This window comes from Pleurodeles waltl, chromosome 8 (assembly GCF_031143425.1).
Source record: "Pleurodeles waltl isolate 20211129_DDA chromosome 8, aPleWal1.hap1.20221129, whole genome shotgun sequence".
Taxonomy (NCBI): domain Eukaryota; kingdom Metazoa; phylum Chordata; class Amphibia; order Caudata; family Salamandridae; genus Pleurodeles; species Pleurodeles waltl.
In genome coordinates this window covers 118,895,617-118,914,879 of record NC_090447.1, presented here as the reverse complement: position 1 = coordinate 118,914,879, position 19,263 = coordinate 118,895,617, and the positions used below count along the sequence as shown (strand labels likewise).

General features: G+C 43.9%; 1 protein-coding gene across 2 annotated transcripts in view; it reads left to right on the top strand.

The window, feature by feature from the left end:
* LRRC32 (leucine rich repeat containing 32) overlaps positions 1–15,661 on the top strand; it is a 110,544-nt gene extending 94,883 nt beyond the window's left edge. For both annotated transcript variants that reach the window (XM_069203896.1, XM_069203895.1), the window contains exons 2-3: positions 3,349–3,439; positions 12,574–15,661. In XM_069203896.1, the coding sequence (XP_069059997.1) occupies positions 3,353–3,439; positions 12,574–14,523 (2,037 nt within the window). In that variant the 5' untranslated portion in view covers positions 3,349–3,352 and the 3' untranslated portion in view covers positions 14,524–15,661. The remainder of the gene's footprint in view (positions 1–3,348; positions 3,440–12,573) is intronic.
* The last annotated feature ends 3,602 nt before the right edge of the window (positions 15,662–19,263 follow it).

The window sequence follows — 19,263 nt, the reverse complement described above, 5'->3', positions numbered from 1 at the left end:
CAACAACGCAGGGATCCGCGACAGAGCCCTGGACTGTATCACCTCCGTCCTCACCGGCAGAACTCAGAGAGTCCGCCTCCCTCCATTCCTCTCTGAAGCCACCAAAATCATCTGCCGCCTACCCCAGGGATCGTCCATCAGCCCGACCCTCTTTAACGTCTACATGGCGCCGCTCGCAAACATCACCCGATCTCACAACCTCAACATCGGCTGATACGCCAATGACACCCAGCTGGTCCTCTCTCTCACCAAGGACCCCACCACTGCCAAAACCAACCTCCACAAAGGAATGAAGGCCATCGCCAAATGGATGAAGAACAGCTGCCTGAAACTGAATTCTGACAAAACTGAGGTCCTCATCCTCTGCTCCACCCCCTTCGCATGGGACGACTCCTGGTGGTCTGCCACACTGGGAACCACTCCGACACCCACCGACCACACACGCAACCTGGGATTCATCCTGAACTCATCACTATCAATGACCCAGCAAGTCAACGCCATCTCTTCCTCCTGCTTCAACACCCTGCGCATGCTTCGGAAGATCTACAAATGGATCCCCACTGAAACCAGACGGACGGTCACCCAAGCCCTCGTAAGCAGCAAACTGGACTACGGCAACGCCCTCTACGCGGGAACCACGGCCAAGCTCCAGAAAAGATTGCAACACATACAGAATGCCTCTGCACGCCTCATCCTGGACATCCCCCGGCACAGCCACATCACAGCCTACCTGCGAGACCTGCACTGGCTCCCCGTCAACAGGAGAATCACATTCAAACTCCTCATGCTCACAAGGCACTACAGAACACCAGAATACTTCAACAGACGGCTCTCCTTCTTCACCCTGAACCGACAGCTTCGCTCTGCTGACCTTGCCCGCGCCACCGTCCCACGCATCCACAGAACGACCACCGGCGGCAGATTGTTCTCCCACCTCGCTGCCAATACGTGGAACAATCTTCCCACCCACCTACGACAGACACAGGACCTACTTTCCTTCAGGAGACACCTCAAGACTTAGCTGTTCGATCAGTAGCAGCCCTCCCCATTAGCACCTTGAAACCCTCATGGGTGAGTAATGCGCTTTACAAACGCATTGATTGATTGATTGATTATCTGGTTCAAGTACAATAGTACCCAATATGTACCCAATATGCAGGGTCAATGTTCGTGCCTGGGAAATAACTACTCACCACAGATACTACATGGTGATGATTAACTGTTCAGGGCCCAAGAGGAAAGGCCCAATGCTAAGGCAGGGATTTATGGACAATAATATTGGGGCAGGTGGACCCTTTCACGACATATACACACATCAATCCCTTACCTACAGAAACCAGTAGCTTTTGTCTGTGCAAACATGAATGTTGGGAAAGTCAACTAAGACACAGAACTAAAGGTACAGCTTTACTATATGTTTGTGTGGGCACTTGCTCAACGCAAAGTGGAACTTCAAAAAGTAAAATGGGTCAAAAATCAGTTCTGATGAAAGTTTGTGCATTAAAACTATTTTTCACCAAAAATTGACATGAGTGCAGGGCTAAAATCAAATTATGAGGTTGAGCACCAAACCTGCAACCATCAAGGCAAAATGCAAAAATGGCTGCAAAGGTAAGGGACCAGTGCTAATGTTTTCAAGCAAAGTCAGATCTACTGAAACACGGTCAGCATTTTACCTGGGCTGGGACAAAAGAGAACCAAGACACACCTGCACAATAAACTTAGCAAAAGCATAATCCTGATCCAAGGTTCTATGAGCAATTCACTGCTAAAACGTGTAACTCCTAATTCCTGCCTCTGACACTAACTTCTCTCCATAATCGGTAAGCCATTGTTGCCACAGCTTGTGACCATAAACTAGGGGGCATAAGACGCTTACACCACTGTTGCGTCATTATTTTTGATGTAACGGCGACGCATCCAGTACTCTATATTTACAATGCAACACATTTGGGCCAATGCGTCACTTTTAGAAGGCCTGTGTCGAAAAACACCTGCACCAGAACCAGCTGTACCACTCAGAGATTAAAATATGCAAGATAGGCCTTCCCTCATATAATCTAATGTGAAACTAATGCAGTGATATTTATCAGATTTGGAATATGTGACACCTCATCAGTATGCTGCGCTCAGAACCTGAAATGCATCAAAATTCCTATGCCTTAGTAACCCAGGTGTAGGAAATTATTTGGTGTCTATGGCACAGGAATCTCACTAGCTGAAGTTCTTGTAAACAATGGAATTAGTAATTAAATCACATCCCCTCAATTAGTAGTAGACCTGCACATGTATCAATCATGTTTTTCGACCCCTTGAGCAACATGCAACCACAGCTTCTACTATATTATCATCCGCTGCAGCAATTCACTGTGATGCTGTGCACTGCTTGTGAGGGGCAGGGCAGGATTGTCACATAGCTATATAGGAATGGGTCCCCAACTCCAGTCAATCCTTCTACAAACCACAAAAGGTAAGTGCACACAGAAGGTAGGTAACACAGGAACTCTCACTTTACATTACATCAATTACTTTTATCCACTCACATCGATGTTTCACTCAAAATGTCACACATACTTAGGTATAGTGTTGCACATAAGTAGACTATGTGTACTGTAATGTAACACATAGCCATACCTCATACTTGTCTGCTATTCACCCAGGACCAATGGAATTGTGTCCAAGGCGTGATTTCCTCTATGTCACAATTCATTACATTAGCCCTCATGCATATTATGCCAGTTGCATCAGTCAGAACCCACGCACCGCCTCCATTGTGTTACACATTGCTGATGTTACGCTTGTCGTAAGCCCAAAGACAGTCGTGTGTCAATATGGGGACTGATGCGTGGTGCCATCTTTCCCACAGATGCGTCAGAATTTCTGAAGCACCTTGGGACCTTACAACATGGTGCAGTGCGGCGCATCCATGGCATTTTCAAATGTCCTACCGCGGCTCAACTTTTTTTTACGCATTGCTGCCTTCCCACAACGATGCATCCGTTTTTTGGAAATATGCCCCTAGATGATGAAGCCTGTAGAAAATTACATCTCACATTCGAGTTTTCCCGATCTGAATCAGTGTCCCTTCAGTTGGATAGACATTACAGCTGATTATTGTTTCATCAGAACCTTTCACCATATCCATTAACACAATACTTGTGAATGCACACAAACCTGGCCTCTGGGTATTAAGTGATCTGCTTGAAGAAGGAATGTGCTATCCATATGATTTGCACTATATACTCTGTGTTTTAAAAGTGATCATAAAAATAAGTTTCGCTGCTATTGTTTTGCTCTCACTACAAGTGTATTTTCTTTTCAAATGCAAAGTATTTCATTTTTCCCTAGAGCCATGCGGCTGTATCTTCTACTATTCCTGGCAGTTGTGAATGGAGGAATTTCTACATATCGACCCTGGGAGGATTCGCCTTGTCAGATGGTAAGAGTGTTTGTTACACAATGTTATTGCTAAGTTTTTTTGATTGTTATCCCTCTTGTTAGGTTTAACTTTCTTTAAGTCGATTTTAGGCTATACTCTTCCTCACAACAGTCCTTATTATATTAATTGTTTGGTGAAAAAATCAGGCTTCTCATGGGAAAAAAGTTCTCTGATTCCCAAAGCTTTCCTCCATAATTAACAATATATTACCCAGGGGATTTCATGAGTAAGACATACCTAAGCCTAAAGAAAGGCACAACTGCTCACAAAAAGAATTGTGAATCAGGCCTTTTGTTTCCATGTTTCTATTAGGAGAAATAACTTGCCAAAGTATTTGCTAGGTGTCTGATGGCATATCACTCTACTACCTGAAACCCCACTGATCAAGAAAGAAAAAAGCAAGAAGCAGTCATTCTTTTGAAGAACTCCTAAGATCAATAACTCATTACCAGCTTTTCAATCAGAACAATATCCTCCTTTGAAGCCTTCAAAAAGGTCTTAAGTCCTTCCTTCTACTACGCCTCATAACTTGAGTTCTCTTCCCAATGACTTCGAGATGGTATATACCCTACCTGTCTCCCCCTCCCACAACTGTGAATGTTCTATTCCACTCCAGAAACTCCTACCATCTTCTCTTTACTATTTCCTCTTTCTGCGTGTGCTGCATTATGAAGCACACATACAAATGGGAATATGGCTCTAAGGACAAAAACTCTCCCGACCACAAATCAGGCACCCTGGCAGCCTGAAGCAAGAGTGCCTGCATTGATATTAGTTGCCACAAGTGTGCCAGGGGAGAGCGGAAATGCACCATGTCTTATTAAATATGGCATATTTAACTCTTTCCTTTTCACACAATGCTACACAGCCTTGATGGGTTGCATTGCATGAAAGTTTAGTAAATCTGGGCCAAATTCTTTAACCTATTGTTCATTAATAGCCGCTGATGATTAACATTCAGCATCCTTATTACAAGAGCCAGAACAAACCTTTAATGATGTCCACATGGATTCCTCACATGCCCACATTCCTCCAGGCCCTTTAGGCAGTGCAAGGGAGGTGCGTGGCTCCGTCACAGAGCCCCCTAAAGAAAGGAGTGATTGAGAGCTCTCTGCAGCTTTCTGATCCCTTTGGGGTTGAGATGTGAGTTACAGTGAGCTAAGCTCAATGAAATGAGTCTGTCATATTTAGGGTTTGTTACGTTTCTGAAAAATAAATATTTACTTCTTCCTGCAGTTGCAACATAAACTATTTCCAGCTGTTGGATCAAAAAAGGTCCTGGTCCCGTTCAGAGAATAACAGAGGTTGTTACACTTTTACACTACAGTTTATTTAAGTTACCGATGCTCTGAAGTTTCTGTTTTCAGCACATACAAGCAGTGCTTAATTTGAAGCATTGGTTGCCGGTGGAGGGCACTGGCAGTCTTTTTTGGGGACCATCACTTACTTTTCTGCATCAGACGTTTAGAGAGGGAGACCTAAACAAAGAGGAAAGATGGAGGAAGAGAAAGATGGAGAAACTGTCACAAAGGGAGAAAGCGGTAACATGCAAGAGTGAAGTGACTGGCAGTGGATTAAAGAGGCTTGAGGTGAATTCCATACTACAGAGCCTTGGTATTCAGCACGCCGACATTTAACTGCATCAGCTTTGGGCTGCTGAGCAGAGCTTTGGGCACCGGTACTCATTATTTTACAAATTACAAACTGCATTTAAAACAGTCTCTTTAATGCATGAATGTAAAGACCTACAGTACTGGCATTGTTATTGGGGCAAGCCTGGAGCTAGTGCCCCAGCTGCAATAGTCCTGGTCGTGCCATGCCCACCGCATTTGGGGCCATATGTACGAACACATTTTCCTATAGACACAGAATGGGTAAAACCCTTTGATACATCTGGCCCTTGATGTGGTAAATTAATAAAGCCTGCAGAGGGACCACGGTGGCACCGACAAAAATGGTATTGTCTGCCATGGTTAGCACTGCTTCCCTGCTACTGATGGAATGGCAGTAGGGCATGCAGCAAACAATGGTATATTTCACAGGACAGGTTAAAGTCTGTTTAGTACAACCCAAGCTGTGAAACATGTTGGCCCCTCCACATGTTTTAAACCATGCTGCTGTGCCCACAGCAGCTAAATCCTGGCCTTGGGCGTGCAAAGGTCAGCACTTGAATTCTGAGAATAGCATCCCAGAATTCTCTTTGGCAGGCAGTGGCTTTGGCCCATGCCAGTTTGACCGATCTGCATGTGGCTGATGCTGTGATCAGGGATCCCATCCTCCCACATATAAATGTAATAAATAATCATTGTACGTTCATCAGGTCCTCTGATGTTTTGGACTTCTGGTGCCGGTTCACGCATGCATGCTTATCATGGCAAAGACTATACATTGAACTGAATCAGCTAAGCTTACTGTGCTGCATGTAATAAGTAACGGTGCCAAGATCAGACTGTTTGGCCAGCTTTCAAGACTCATTTAACATATTTACCAAGTCCTATGTGATCGTTTAGGAAGAGTCTGACCCAGACGAAACACGTGTCGGCAGCCAGATGTTTATGTACACGTTGTCTTCATTAAAACTTGTTTGAGTACCTGAAGCATCGATGATAAAATCTGATAAGCACAAAGAATGCTTGGACGACTTTGTTGATGGAATATTCACATTACATTGCATTTACTAACTAAGCATGCTGCAGTGCCACGGTGTATTTTCGGATTTGATTGTAACCCGTTTTTGATCACAACGTATGGTACACCCTCTTGGTAGATGGGTGTAAGACACTATTAGAAGCACCCAATGTCCTTGAACACGAATCCTGAAATGATGGCATCATACAAAAACCCTTTATGTATAGCTCCTTGTAGATGTGACATTATTCCGTAGCACTGCTACCATACTTTGTGAGTGTTACCCAAACACATTAGTAGCTGAAGGCTGACTCAGTGAAACAATGGACTGTGCATCATGTTCCTGTCTTTTTAATCTTTCACTCACTCATTCTGTACGGTTCATTTCTCAAGCGTCTATGTTCATGTCAGTGATTATGGTCTCATATTGTCCAAAAAGCCCACACTGAACTCCGTCCACCTAAACCTAATATCTACCATCCACATCTACCACTGCCAACAATGCTCAAGATCACAGTTATACTAATATTTAACTGCAGAACCATACTATACTTCCCCTTCCCCCCCTACCCACAAATCACTATCCTGGTTTATGTCAACATTTACTGTCAGTTGTTTTATACTGCATAGTCTGTGTTACACCTTTTCTGTCCAGGGTGCTGAGTACTTAAATAAAGAAAGAATCAGGTAAAAGTAGTGCAACAGCAGGACATGAAAATGCCCATGACAGAGAATACAGTAGAGAGGAATTACATACACTTTTAGCGTAGACAGATATTGCTCTAGGAAAAAAAGTGTGTGGTATTATGACTTAAGTGGCAGCATGGCAGTACAGAGAGGAGCATCCTAACACTGACTGGAAAGTTGTTCCAGTTTTTAATGCCTCCCATAAGTAGGGCCAGAATTAAAAAATGCATCTGATGTGAGCAGGTGGGATAAAGCAACCCCGTGTTTATGGATTAATGTCTGCTTATTGACATTTTAAGAAAAGTGAGAAGGGTGGGGGTGTGGTCTGGCCCAAAGCACGATGGGCGCTTGCCGAGAGAGCCCCAGGCACCGGAGGATAAAGGGGATAATCTTCCCTCATCGGGTCCTCCAGTCAGCGGCGGTGCTCTAGTCGTTCGAGGGAACAGGCGAGATTTCCAGCAGCCATAAGAGTTCCAGGCAGCAGACGCCTCTCGACTTCGGAGCCACCTGAGAAGGCCTGTGATAGACAACATCACTCTCGGCTGTGTCGGGCGAGCTGAGACCTGCGGAACGCAGACCCGCTGGGCACCAGCTGAGGACGGGGGTATAAGGAGAGGGTGCGTAGCCCCCCACTACACGCTGAGGCACATCGGACCCATGCCCACGGTGCAAGCCCTACCTTGAGTGCCACTACAGAGCCGGCTAGGAGTACGACATCTACCATGTATCGCCTGGACCCTGGACGGCGAGTGGGACTGCGGATTCCCGGATAGCCCAGGCCAGCATATGGGCCCTTTCGCACCCACACTGAGGACACATGCACTCAGCCCAGAGGGAGTGGCACATGCGGCCCCCGGGAAATGCCAATTGACACCAACCACCTGAATGTGACAAGAGGCTACCATTGTGGCACTGCAATACTCCATTCCTTGATTGGGAGCAAAGGCCCTCCCCACCCACCACATTGAGAGTGGCCGAACCAGGACATATCAGGAGATCTGTGGTGTGACGTGAGGGACCGGCCTCAGAGAAAACACCTTGCCATGCCCGGATCCACCACTGGCAGGACAGCGGCCTGCACACATCACCTGGGCTTCGCCATGGCCTTCCTTTGAGATCCCCGGGACCCTGGCCCTGGTGACGCCGGCCCTGGTGATGCCCAGAGGTCACTAAGATGACTGGATGAGGAAGGACACGCATAGTGGTACCTCACCCACATTCTAGCCCTGTCCACAGCACCAGCGAGAGGGCATAGTGCAGTTTACTTCTCCCCCACTTCAGTGCCCTTGAGTGCCCATAAATAAATAAGGGAACAATCCTCTTCTCCCCATGCTGCTCTCTATCACTGCCTTTGAGGTCATCACCCTGAGATGGACCCCACCGTTTATGGTAGACCATTGCTCATCCAGACACGGGGAACGCAACCTGCTCTTTCAGGTGCTACTGAGGAAGTATACACACATACCTGGCTGCATCCTTTTATGCCCGGTACCTAGCCAAATGGACGACTGACCCACTCTGCCCCATCACTGAAGTCAAACCAGCCCACCACTAACCTCCTGTGCCACAAGAGGAGCTGGGCAACCCAGTCTGCTGCTATTCACTGGCCCATTGGACCACTCAGACCCCTCAGTCCCCACCCAGGCTATGGGGACACGCTACTGCAGTATTGTTCGCCAACATTTATCGCACGCTCTTAACGGCTCGTTAGGAGGCGAGCGAGTCACTGTCCATCTGCTTCCCCTGCTCAGCCTATAGTTCCTGCTCCACTGGGAACAGGAACTCAGACTCGCTATGCCCACGGACAAACCCAATGGTAAAGCGGCTTGTCAGTTACTATTCTCTGAGGCTCTCGCCCATCAAAAGCCCGGGCCTTTGCCGCCACCGTTATTCTGACACGCCACCTTCCCACACTGCAGCCCAACCAGACCCAACGATGTAACGCATCCTGCAGGAAATCACACCTGTGGGCAAATGCGTGGAAGACGTGGACAACAAGATCTCCAGCTTGGCAGCGGATTCTCGATCCATCCGTGCTGACATTGCCGGTTTCGAAGACAAGGTAACGGGGCTGGACCACCGCCTCTCCCTAGTAGAGGACACGCTCAATGCACCATCAAACAATGACTAAGAACTGCAATACCTCAGAGATAAACTGATGGACGTTGAAGATAGAAGCCGTAGGGATAATGTGCATTTCTTTGGGTTTCCTGAGCGGGCGGAAGGTGAGGACGTTAGAGCCTTTCTCAGGGATTCCTTCCCAACTCTTACCAGCATCATGTTCTCCTCCCGCTGGAGCTACAATAAGCACACAGGATCGGGCACCTCGTAAGGATCCTTTCGGAAGGTGACACCTGATCATAGCCCGCTCCCACAGATCTTATGACTATGAAGGCCATGACTTACGGATAGCTCCAGATTTCTCCCGAGACACAAATGAGAAGAGGAAGGCCTTCCTGTCCATGCACTCGCAACTTAGACAATTTAACATCAAATTTGGTCTCCTTGAGCCTGCCTGGATGTTGATCACCAAGGATGGCCGATTCAGAGATTTTATTGATCCTTTAGAACTCTGTCACTTTCTGGATGACCTTCTTGCCCAGCTTTTGGCACTCCACCTCAACCCCCACTCCCCGGATGTTCAGGCTGACTAACTGCAGCAGGGGGTGCCGTTTGCTACCCCTGCCCAAGATGGCTGATGGAACCCTGGAGGACACCAGAAACAGGGCAGACTCTTAGATAGATTACATAGAACCCAAGAAGGCAGGAAACAGCTCTTCAGGCAGTTGCGATACTTGCACAGGACCAGAGCAGGGACAAGTTCAGTACCCCGCTGAAATGTTCCTTCACATAGAACTGAACTTTCTTCCTTATCCGCCTGACCAAGACTGTCCCACTGGATCTGAAGCCGACGGACCACCCTAGTGACACTCCCTGATGGAAGGCTGAGTATACTACTGCTGCGTGCACTATGCTAATGTCTGTTCGCCCACGTCAAGTTGGTTCCCCCAGGTGCCACCTCTCATAGGGACGTTTGGGGGACATACACATGCCATCTTCCGCCATACATACCTGGAGTCTAGACTCAAACCCAAGCCCAATGGCAATTGTTGGGATGTTGGCCCTTCTGGCTGCCCTCCGCTCCTGAACATACCATGGCCACACTACCTCCTGCGAATGGTACACCATTCTATGCATCTGATTGTTCAGACTGTTAATTTGTTCTGCATGATTGCCTCTGTTTTCCCATTGATGTTCTAGTTATTATAGTGATACGGTGTACGGTGATATGCCGTATGCCTCACTGAACCTGTGCTCCCTTGGGGGTCTGCATGACCTATATATGTCTTCTATGAGACCACTGCATACCCACTACAGATTTACCATGTACCCTAGCACACATGGCTCCTACTACATGCTTCCGCTGCCCACAGTGTTTTATTTTTATGTTGGTTGTTTCTGATAAATTCAATAAAACAGAGTTATATAAAAAAAATATATCTAGGGATACACATCAACAGAGGTCTAGAACGCACAATTACAGACAACCTAGACCCACTGCTTGCGCACACACAATTGGATTTCAACAAACGTTCTCAATTAGGCCTCTCCCTGTGGGGAAGAGTCCAAGCGGTCCGCATGGTGTTATTGCCCGGCTTCACATATGTCTTGGGTATACTTCTCATACTGACTCCTCTCCCTGTTTTACAGTCCTTAGACAGGCATATCTGTTTCTTCATCTGGGAATCCTCTCGACCCCACCTGATCATATCCAAACTGATGGCCCTCCATTCCTGTGGTGGTGTCAGCCTACCTTCAGTAGAAATGTAACCATTATCACTACACCTAGCGTATATGTTCCCCGGGACGAGAGACCCACCACAATGGGTCCAAACAGAATGAATCTTACCACACTGCCCTCAGGGATGAAGCCCACTCTAAGGGGACAGGAAACCTAGCACACAAGCTGCCAACCCAATGTTACAAGCAATGGTAAAATCCTGGAAACATGCCAATGACATGCTTGGAGTACACGCACATTACCACAAGCATGAGCCAATATGGGGCAACACCAAACTACCGATCGGAGGGGTGATGCTCGACTGGAGAGTATGGTGCGCAGCAGGCATCACTCACCTTGGTCAGGTAATAACCAATGGCGATATGAAATCCTTTGTCATGCTCTGCAAGGAATATAATCTCCCCTTGCAGCAAGCCTAGGGATATACTCAACTACAGCCCTGCCTTGCCCGAGCTTGGGGCCGTGCCGTTGGTCCCTGCAGTCCTCGCCGATTGTCTCCTATCTTAGAACCTGGGGCCACTTTTGTGGTGTAATGTCTGGTCCACATACCCTTTTGTTTTGCCAACTCTACTCCCTACCTCTTCTCCACAGCCTCCACATCTCCTGACAATTAAAGCTACAAGTAGAACTAGACCAGGTAGACTGTGTAGATCTCCTAGAAGCCTGGGACCACGGAGCATGGGAAGCCCAGATGAAATTCTGTCTTTTTAAGATGCTCCACAACTGGACTGTTACACCACGCATGCTGTTGGTGCTGTCTGCACCCCCACTGTGACCTACTGTGTATCCTATGGGATTGCCCCTCCATCACTCCCTACTGAGAATCAGTGGAGCGTATGTTACAAGAAACTCTGGCCCATATTTATACTTTTTTAGTGCCGCATTTGTGCTGCTTTTTACACAAAAGCGGCGCAAACTTACAAAATACAATTGTATTTTGTAATTTTGCGCCGCTTTTGCGTAAACAAATTACGTAAATGCGGCGCTAAAAAAGTATAAATGAACTTCCAGCCGCCGCGGTAGGGTTCCATCTACTATTGCACCGCACTATGACATATGCTCCCACACATTGCTCACCCTACTTTGCACCCATACCACTACTCGACTTAGCAGACCCTGAACCGCACTATTGTGTTCTGTGTTTGACCACACCCACGGTCCCCCACTCCTTCGAGATTCTGCAATGGAGCCCCTCCCCAACATCTCACCCTCCCCTCACAGGCCACACCTCATCCATGCCATTAGTAACAATATGTTTGTCCTTCTGGTGTGGCCTAGTGTCCCTCCATTTTCTTGTTCCCTACCCCAATGTATCCACAGTACACAGCCTCCCGTGCCCGATTATTCCACTTGCTTGGCACAGAACACCAGCTGCTCCCTCTCCTCTACCTGACACCCTCCCCAGTACTGCACCACATAACACTCCACTGAGGGAGGTTGCCCCCTGCCCCCTTAGTATAATAGGGTTCGAGATTCATTTTTTGTATACTTTGACTCATCTAAGTGCACTGTTGTGGTTGTTTTGTTGCAAGCCGTTACAACAGTTTCTCTGCCCATGTAGTATACTGTATCTCCATTTTCCCTTTTTTGAGATTTTCTGTAATAAAAACAATTGTGAAACAAAAAAAAAAGAAAAGAGAAATACTTTCAAATTTTAAAAAAGGCTGTTAAATTGATGCTGTACTCAATGGTGAGTTCAAGCACCAGGGACAGGACTGCTGTGATGCTAAATCAGTTATTATTTTGTGTAACAAATGTTTAGGTGTTTGAAACGTTGGCTAGCATACAATATTAAGTTTTGTTCTTCTACTGTGCTGCATTAATTCCAATATATAGTTATAGATCTTGGAATGCTTTGCCACACAAGTATTATATGTAATAAACATTTAGATAATTTTAAAAACACTCTAAATTATGTATTAAAATCCATAGTTACTATGATCCGTCAGTGATTGATTGTTCACTACTTTATTGGAACTACCAAAGTACATCTCATTTTCTTATTTCTTGTCTTTAGGTAAATATGGAAGCCTTCTGCCAGAACAAAGGTCTGCATCAAGTTCCATGGGCACTTCCCCCCAAAACTGAGAGGCTCTACCTATCTAAAAATCAACTTCAAAACTTGACTAGCATACCACTGACATACTATACCATGACAAAAGACCTGGATTTGAGTTCCAACCAAATTAGCTTCATTCAACCAGGAATCTTTAGAGACATGAAGAAACTACAGTTCATTAACCTTTCAGAGAACTTCCTTGACAGACTTGCTCGTCTCAATGATACAGGAATTGGACCATTACCCAATGCCAAATTCTTGGATCTATCCAGCAATAGCCTGCAGAGTGGCATGGCTGAGTATTTCTTGCAAGATGCACCATTATTGGAGCACCTTTCTCTGTCAGGAAACAGCATCATGATGATCTCACAAAAACTGTTCCTTGGCACTCCTGCTTTGGTGCAGCTGGACCTGCACAACAACGTCATCATGGACATAGAAGAAGGGGCTTTTGAGCACTTGACTCAACTTCTCAATCTTGATCTCTCCATGAATTCCATCACCTGTATCTCGGACTTCAGTCTTCGGACACTTCAGACGCTTGATTTGAGCCAAAATAGTATTGAAACCTTTCACACCACAGAATCAAAGGATGAATTTAAATTGTCACAGATAGACCTAAGTGAGAATAGACTGCTTCACTTTCCAATATTTCCTAGAGTTAATAATCTTAAATACATAAATGCATCAAAGAATTTGATACAACTTGTCGTGGAGTCAGTCAGTGAGGGATTTGGATACTATGAAAATGACTGGCTGGAGTTGCCATTCCGACCAGTCAATCAGAGTAGAGCTAACATACATGAATATGCAATGGCTGCTAATCTGTCAAAGCTCATACATTTAGACTTGTCATATAATAAAATCGAAACAATCCCTAGTGTATTCTTTGATTCGATGATATCTCTCCAATTTCTAAATCTTAGTAGAAATTGCCTTCAGTCATTTGTATTGGGTCCCAGCAACCCTTTGTCATCTTTGGTCACCCTTGACTTGAGCTATAATTTGTTACAGAACATTTCAGTTGCATATGACACATTGACTAGCTTGCAGAATTTATATTTACAAAATAACCACATCCAAGTTGTTGAATCCAATATCTTCCAAGGCTTTCCTAGCCTCGGGATACTCGATCTTAGAAGGAATAACATCAGTATATGTAACACGAACTCAGTGGTGGCTAAACATAGGCTCAGTGGTGAAACAACTGGTTGCGCATCATTTTCTCATCTTACTAGCCTTCACCAATTGTATCTGGCAGATAACATGGTGACAAACCTGCCACCTAATACATTTTACAAGACACCATTGACTGTCCTTGATCTGTCAGTGAACCCAGGACTTGAGGTCAAAGCTAAAGCATTATCAGGATTGGAATCTTCTTTGGAATATCTGTATTTGCAGGGCAACAACTTGCCCACTTTGAACATTGACCTCCCTTTGTTTGTGCACCTCAAGACTTTAAATTTGTCTGGAAATCGACTAACGTGGCTGCCCGCATGGAATGGGGCATGTTTATTAGAAAATCTTGACCTTCGGAATAATAGTTTCAGCAACTTACAAGCCAGCGACATTTCAACTGTGGAGAAGACTTTGAAAGTGTTGTATCTTAAGGGGAACCCACTTAGCTGCTGTGAGAATATCTGGATATCTCAGATGATCCATCGATCAAGAGTGGAACTTCCTGATCTAGATCTCATAACATGTGACCATTCTCAAAGTTTTGGGTATCCTGAAGAAGTCCCGATTGGCCAGATCAGGCTGTCACACTGTGAGAAAGAGGATCGAAAAAAAATATATATTATGATTGTAATAGCACTTGCCATATTGCTATCAGTGATCGCCATAGGAGTTGGATACTTTTGCTGTTTTCGGAGACAGAGATTCAATAGACAATTAAAACCATAGCATTAAAGTTAACCTTAAATCACAGCAAAGGTTGCACTAAGAACACAACTTCATTAGACATGAAGAATGTTGAACTGCTTTAATATGAAGAGCAGAGGCATGATGCAAAATAATGGTGCATAAACCGCTCAATTTGTTTTTACAAAATTGTTGTCACACGCATGTCTTGTGGTTGTATGCATGAATATCATTCACAGAAATATTGTCTCACATGAATATTATGTGCTGGATATTGTGTAAAAAACATTTCCCCAAGGGGTGTAGATTTTCCAGTATGAAATCCAATTGCGTATATTTTTTATTTAGGATAATATATTTATGTCAGGCAATATGTACTCTATCTTGAATGTACCCCATGAAGTGCTATTTCCCATCTGTTGGTAAAGGAGAAATTCTTCACAACGTTAGGATTTTACATTGTGGCCATAACTGGCAACATGTGGCTATACTTTTCCATAATGGAAATTATCTTATGACGACCAATGTTTGAGGCTTAAGCCCTATATTTCAGATCGAAAGAGGGCAGAAAACTCATTTTACACCTGAATGTATTTTTTTTACAAATAGTTTGTATTTTATTGCTAAAATATCAAACACGGTATGAAGGACTTTAAAAATGATATGAAGGAATATTAAAAACAATATGAAGAATGATTACAAATAATATTAAGAATGTTAGTGTTCATTTAAAGTGTGAGTTGTAAGCATGCACTGGATGCCAAGAAACACTAACAAGAGAGTCTTACAATCAACTAAATACAACAAATCTATGTTATAAATGCCGTTTTTCTGTTGTTTGCAAGTGTTCCATCAACAATCATCAACAATTGTTTGGCTACGGTGTCAGTTACGTGATTATAGTGTTGGTACAATGTACATATATCTAACCAAAGTCCTTGTGTACATCGGCTTACAGGAATAACCAGGAAATGTATGTGCATATATAATATTTATAAGTAAATGCACGTTTATCTGATAAATTTTAATTTTGTAGAACATGTACACCTGTCCTGTTAGTATTCCTTCAGGGTCAAGTGGTTCTCTCTTTGCTGTTCCTTACCCTCTCTTCTTCTTGGGTTTTTGTTCCCTCCACATATTCCATTTTAATTATTAAATTAATAATATTTTTTTAATTAAATGGTCCTGCGGGTTTTCTATTATTTTCAACTAAATAGTATTTCTATCAATCTGTATTTACCACTATGTGGGTTTTCAAATATTTGCCTTCACAGATATGGGTTTCTATTATTTTTATTTTTCTATGAAGGTGCAAAACAGAGGGGAAAATATATTTGCAAACAGCCAAAGCGATGGTCAGTGCTGTTTCAGTGATCCCATGGGATGCTTTCTGTTGTTTCCAGCACAGCTGATATTGTGATGCACTCTTTTTTTATCACCATGGACTTTATTTAGTGTAGCATTGGCTTCTCACATTCAGAATTTCCCAAAAATGTCTTCTACATAGAAATGACTGATCACTAAAATATTAATATTTTTGCAGGTATTCAGTATTTAGGTCTTGCTTTGACATTGCATGCGCAGTCTGTTTGAGACCTTTTGTTTTCTATCAGTAGGCTTAAATATTTCCCATTGCTTGCCATTGGTTGGCTTCATTGTCATTCTTATTTGGTTGCTCTTGATTGGTCAGCTGCAGTAGGCTTCTTTCTTCTTTGTGTGTCTGCCCCTTACCTGGAGCATGGTCGCATTACTTGTGTCCTTCCACTCTCATTTTTGTAGGCGTTACTTTTATCTTTGGATTTAAGCACTCTACCAGAGTGCATTTTTTCACTTGACTCCTTCTTGTACTCCCTCAGTGTACTTTCCTTGTCTGTCTAGTTGTGCCCTTGCCCTCTCTCCTGCCATTGTCCATGTAGGCTAGCTCCATTGTCCCTCCTTCTGTTTGTAGCCAATGTCCTCTTTCCCCCCCTTGTCGGTGAAGGCTTACCTCCGCCCACACTACCTCCTTCAACTTGTTGTCCATGTTAGCTTGCTCCCACTCTCTCTTCCTCTGTTCATTGTCTGTGTTGGCTTGTCCCCATCCTCCCTTGGTTCATTGACCATGTTGGCTTGCCCCCATCCTGTCTTCCTGCCTTCCTCAGTTTGTTGTCCGTGTTGGTTTGCCCCACTCTCCCTTGGTTAATTGTCCTTGTTGGCTTGCCCTGCTCCACTCACCCTCCCTCCTTCTACTGCCTGTGTTTCCCTGACCCATCTCTCTCTCCATTGCCATGTTGGCCCCCCATGTGCCATAAAAAAATAACAGTGCAATGACACAGACATCACTGGCTGCACCATAGCAGTGTTCCCCCACCGTCTGCCTTCTGTGTTGCCTCCCCCTCACACTCCATGTTTCCTCCTGGCCCTCCCTCCCACAAGCAATAAAAATAGCTCAGCCAGTGCTGGCAGTTATAGTATTTTTTCAAAAATTTCAGCCATGCTGCATAGCTGCCACATTGCGTACAACATGGTTAGAAAAATTGACAAAGCCAATACCTCACATAGGCAATACCTATTGGCTCTGACAGTGCGGATTACAATAGTAATTTCTTTGGTTGAAGTTGTTATATGTAATTGTATTTATATAGCGCTTACTACCCCGATCAGGCATCGAAGTGCTTTTCGGTAAGTAGCACGCTACTCCGGAACCCAAAAGTATTAGAGGTGAATTAGTATAGGAAAATACGACTATGGATTAGTATTAGTATTAGTATAGTGAGGTATGAGCTAATTTGAGCAGAGGGCATGTGAGTCATTTAGTTGGACTGAGTAGAATAATGGAGAGATAAAAGAGAGGAGAATCTAGAAAGTGTTATTTGGGAGATCATAGTAGCAAGAAGAGGTTTGGGATGAGTAAAGGAGAGATGGAGGAGGAAAGAGTCTGTAGAAAGGGATTATGGAGATCATAGTAGCAAAGTGAGGTTTGTGATGAGTCAAAGGAGAGATACATGGTGGATAATTTAGTAGGGTTTGTTCGGAGATCATTGTAGTAAACTGAAGTTTGGGGTGAGCCAGGAAGGGTAGATGATGGAAGAGCCTAGGAAGGGTTATTTTGAAAATTATAGTAGTAGAATAAGGTTTGGGATGAGTCGGAGAGTGGAGATAGGAGATAGATTGATAGAGGTATAGGGAGGGTGAAACAGAGTAATGCTTTGGTGAGAGTGATGTTTTCATTTTTTTCCTCTTTTTGTTTTTCTCTTGTACAATTGGGCTAAGGTAATACATATATAGATACATGATTATATAGAGAGCAAATATATCTGTAAGAAATATAATATATTGAGATTTAAAGTTGCATTGTATAAAACAAACTTTCAAGTGTTGCATTATTTGAAGTTAATTGATTTGTGTACGTTATAACATTATTTTTATCTTTCCCCAATATTTCAATAGTGAAATGCTTGTAGATAAATAGTTAAGATAATATTTACCTATTGTGATAGATAAAGTAAAAACAGAGACTAAGCATCTAATCAAACTACTTATTTAAAACTATGCAGTAACCTATGAACATATGTATACACATTTGTTAAACAAGCCTAAAGAGTATGTATATATTTTAAGATGAAAGAGTTACTATACATATTTGTACAAAGAAATACACATACATGGCTATATATACATATAATCGAATGATAGATGTTTACATAGACAGGGATATGCAATACATTGCTGTTTTAGTATGGTGGTTATGTAGGAAAGAGCCAACTCCTCAGTAGTCTTCTGAAGTTAAGATAGTTATCCATGGATCTTATATTTGGGGGTAATGAATTCCATAGATTGGCCACTTGAACATAGAACAATCTTTTTCTTGTGTGGTGGGGTTTTGAGGATAGGTGCCAATCTTGAGCGGAGGATCCTTTGTTGAATGTATTTGGTGATTTTATTTCTGATAAAAAGTGGTCCTGCGCCATGTATTGCTTTGTGGGTGATACAAAACAGCTAGAAGGTGGATCTTCTGACAACCGGTAACCAATGTAGAGCTCTTGAGGCAGGGGAGATATGGGATTGTGGCTTTACATGTAGGGGTAGTCTGGCAGCAGAGTTCTGAATCCGTTGTAGTCTTTTCATAGTAGATAGAGATGATCCATGGTAAAGTCCATTGGCATAATCCAGTTTAGATAGTACAAGAGAGATTATAGCCTGCACCTTGTGTGAAAATCGCAGGCAGGTAAAGATGTGTCACAGAGTTTTAATAGTAATGAAGCTTGATCTTGCTAATTTGTCCACTTGGGCATTCATTGTTAACTTGGAGTCCATGGTAATTCCAAGGTTTCTTACTCCCTTACATACTTTAGGGGTGGTCCCACATCATCAGACCAGGCGCAGAGTAAGCCATAATGTTCCACTCGCCACATGTTAGTATTTCAGTTATGGAAGCATTCAATTTGAGATGGCTGCATGTCATCCACAGATCAACAGCTCTGAGGCAATTGAAGAGTTTTTAGTTTCCAATGTCTTTGGGGCTTTACAGTTTAAGCTGAAATTCATTGATCGTTGCTGGTAATGACTTCATGTAGATGTGGAAAAGCATGGGTGAGACGATTGAGCCCTGAGGGACTCCTGCTTCTGTGAAGTATGGTTTGGATGAGAAAGGGGAGTATGAATGACATTTGTTCTGTTATGAAACTAGGATGTGATCCATTCGAGAGCAGTTCCCTCTATGCCGGCTTCGTAGAGTCTTTGGATTAGGGTGTCATGGTCAACTGTGTCAAAGGCAGCTGAGAGGTCCAAGAGAAGTAGTGC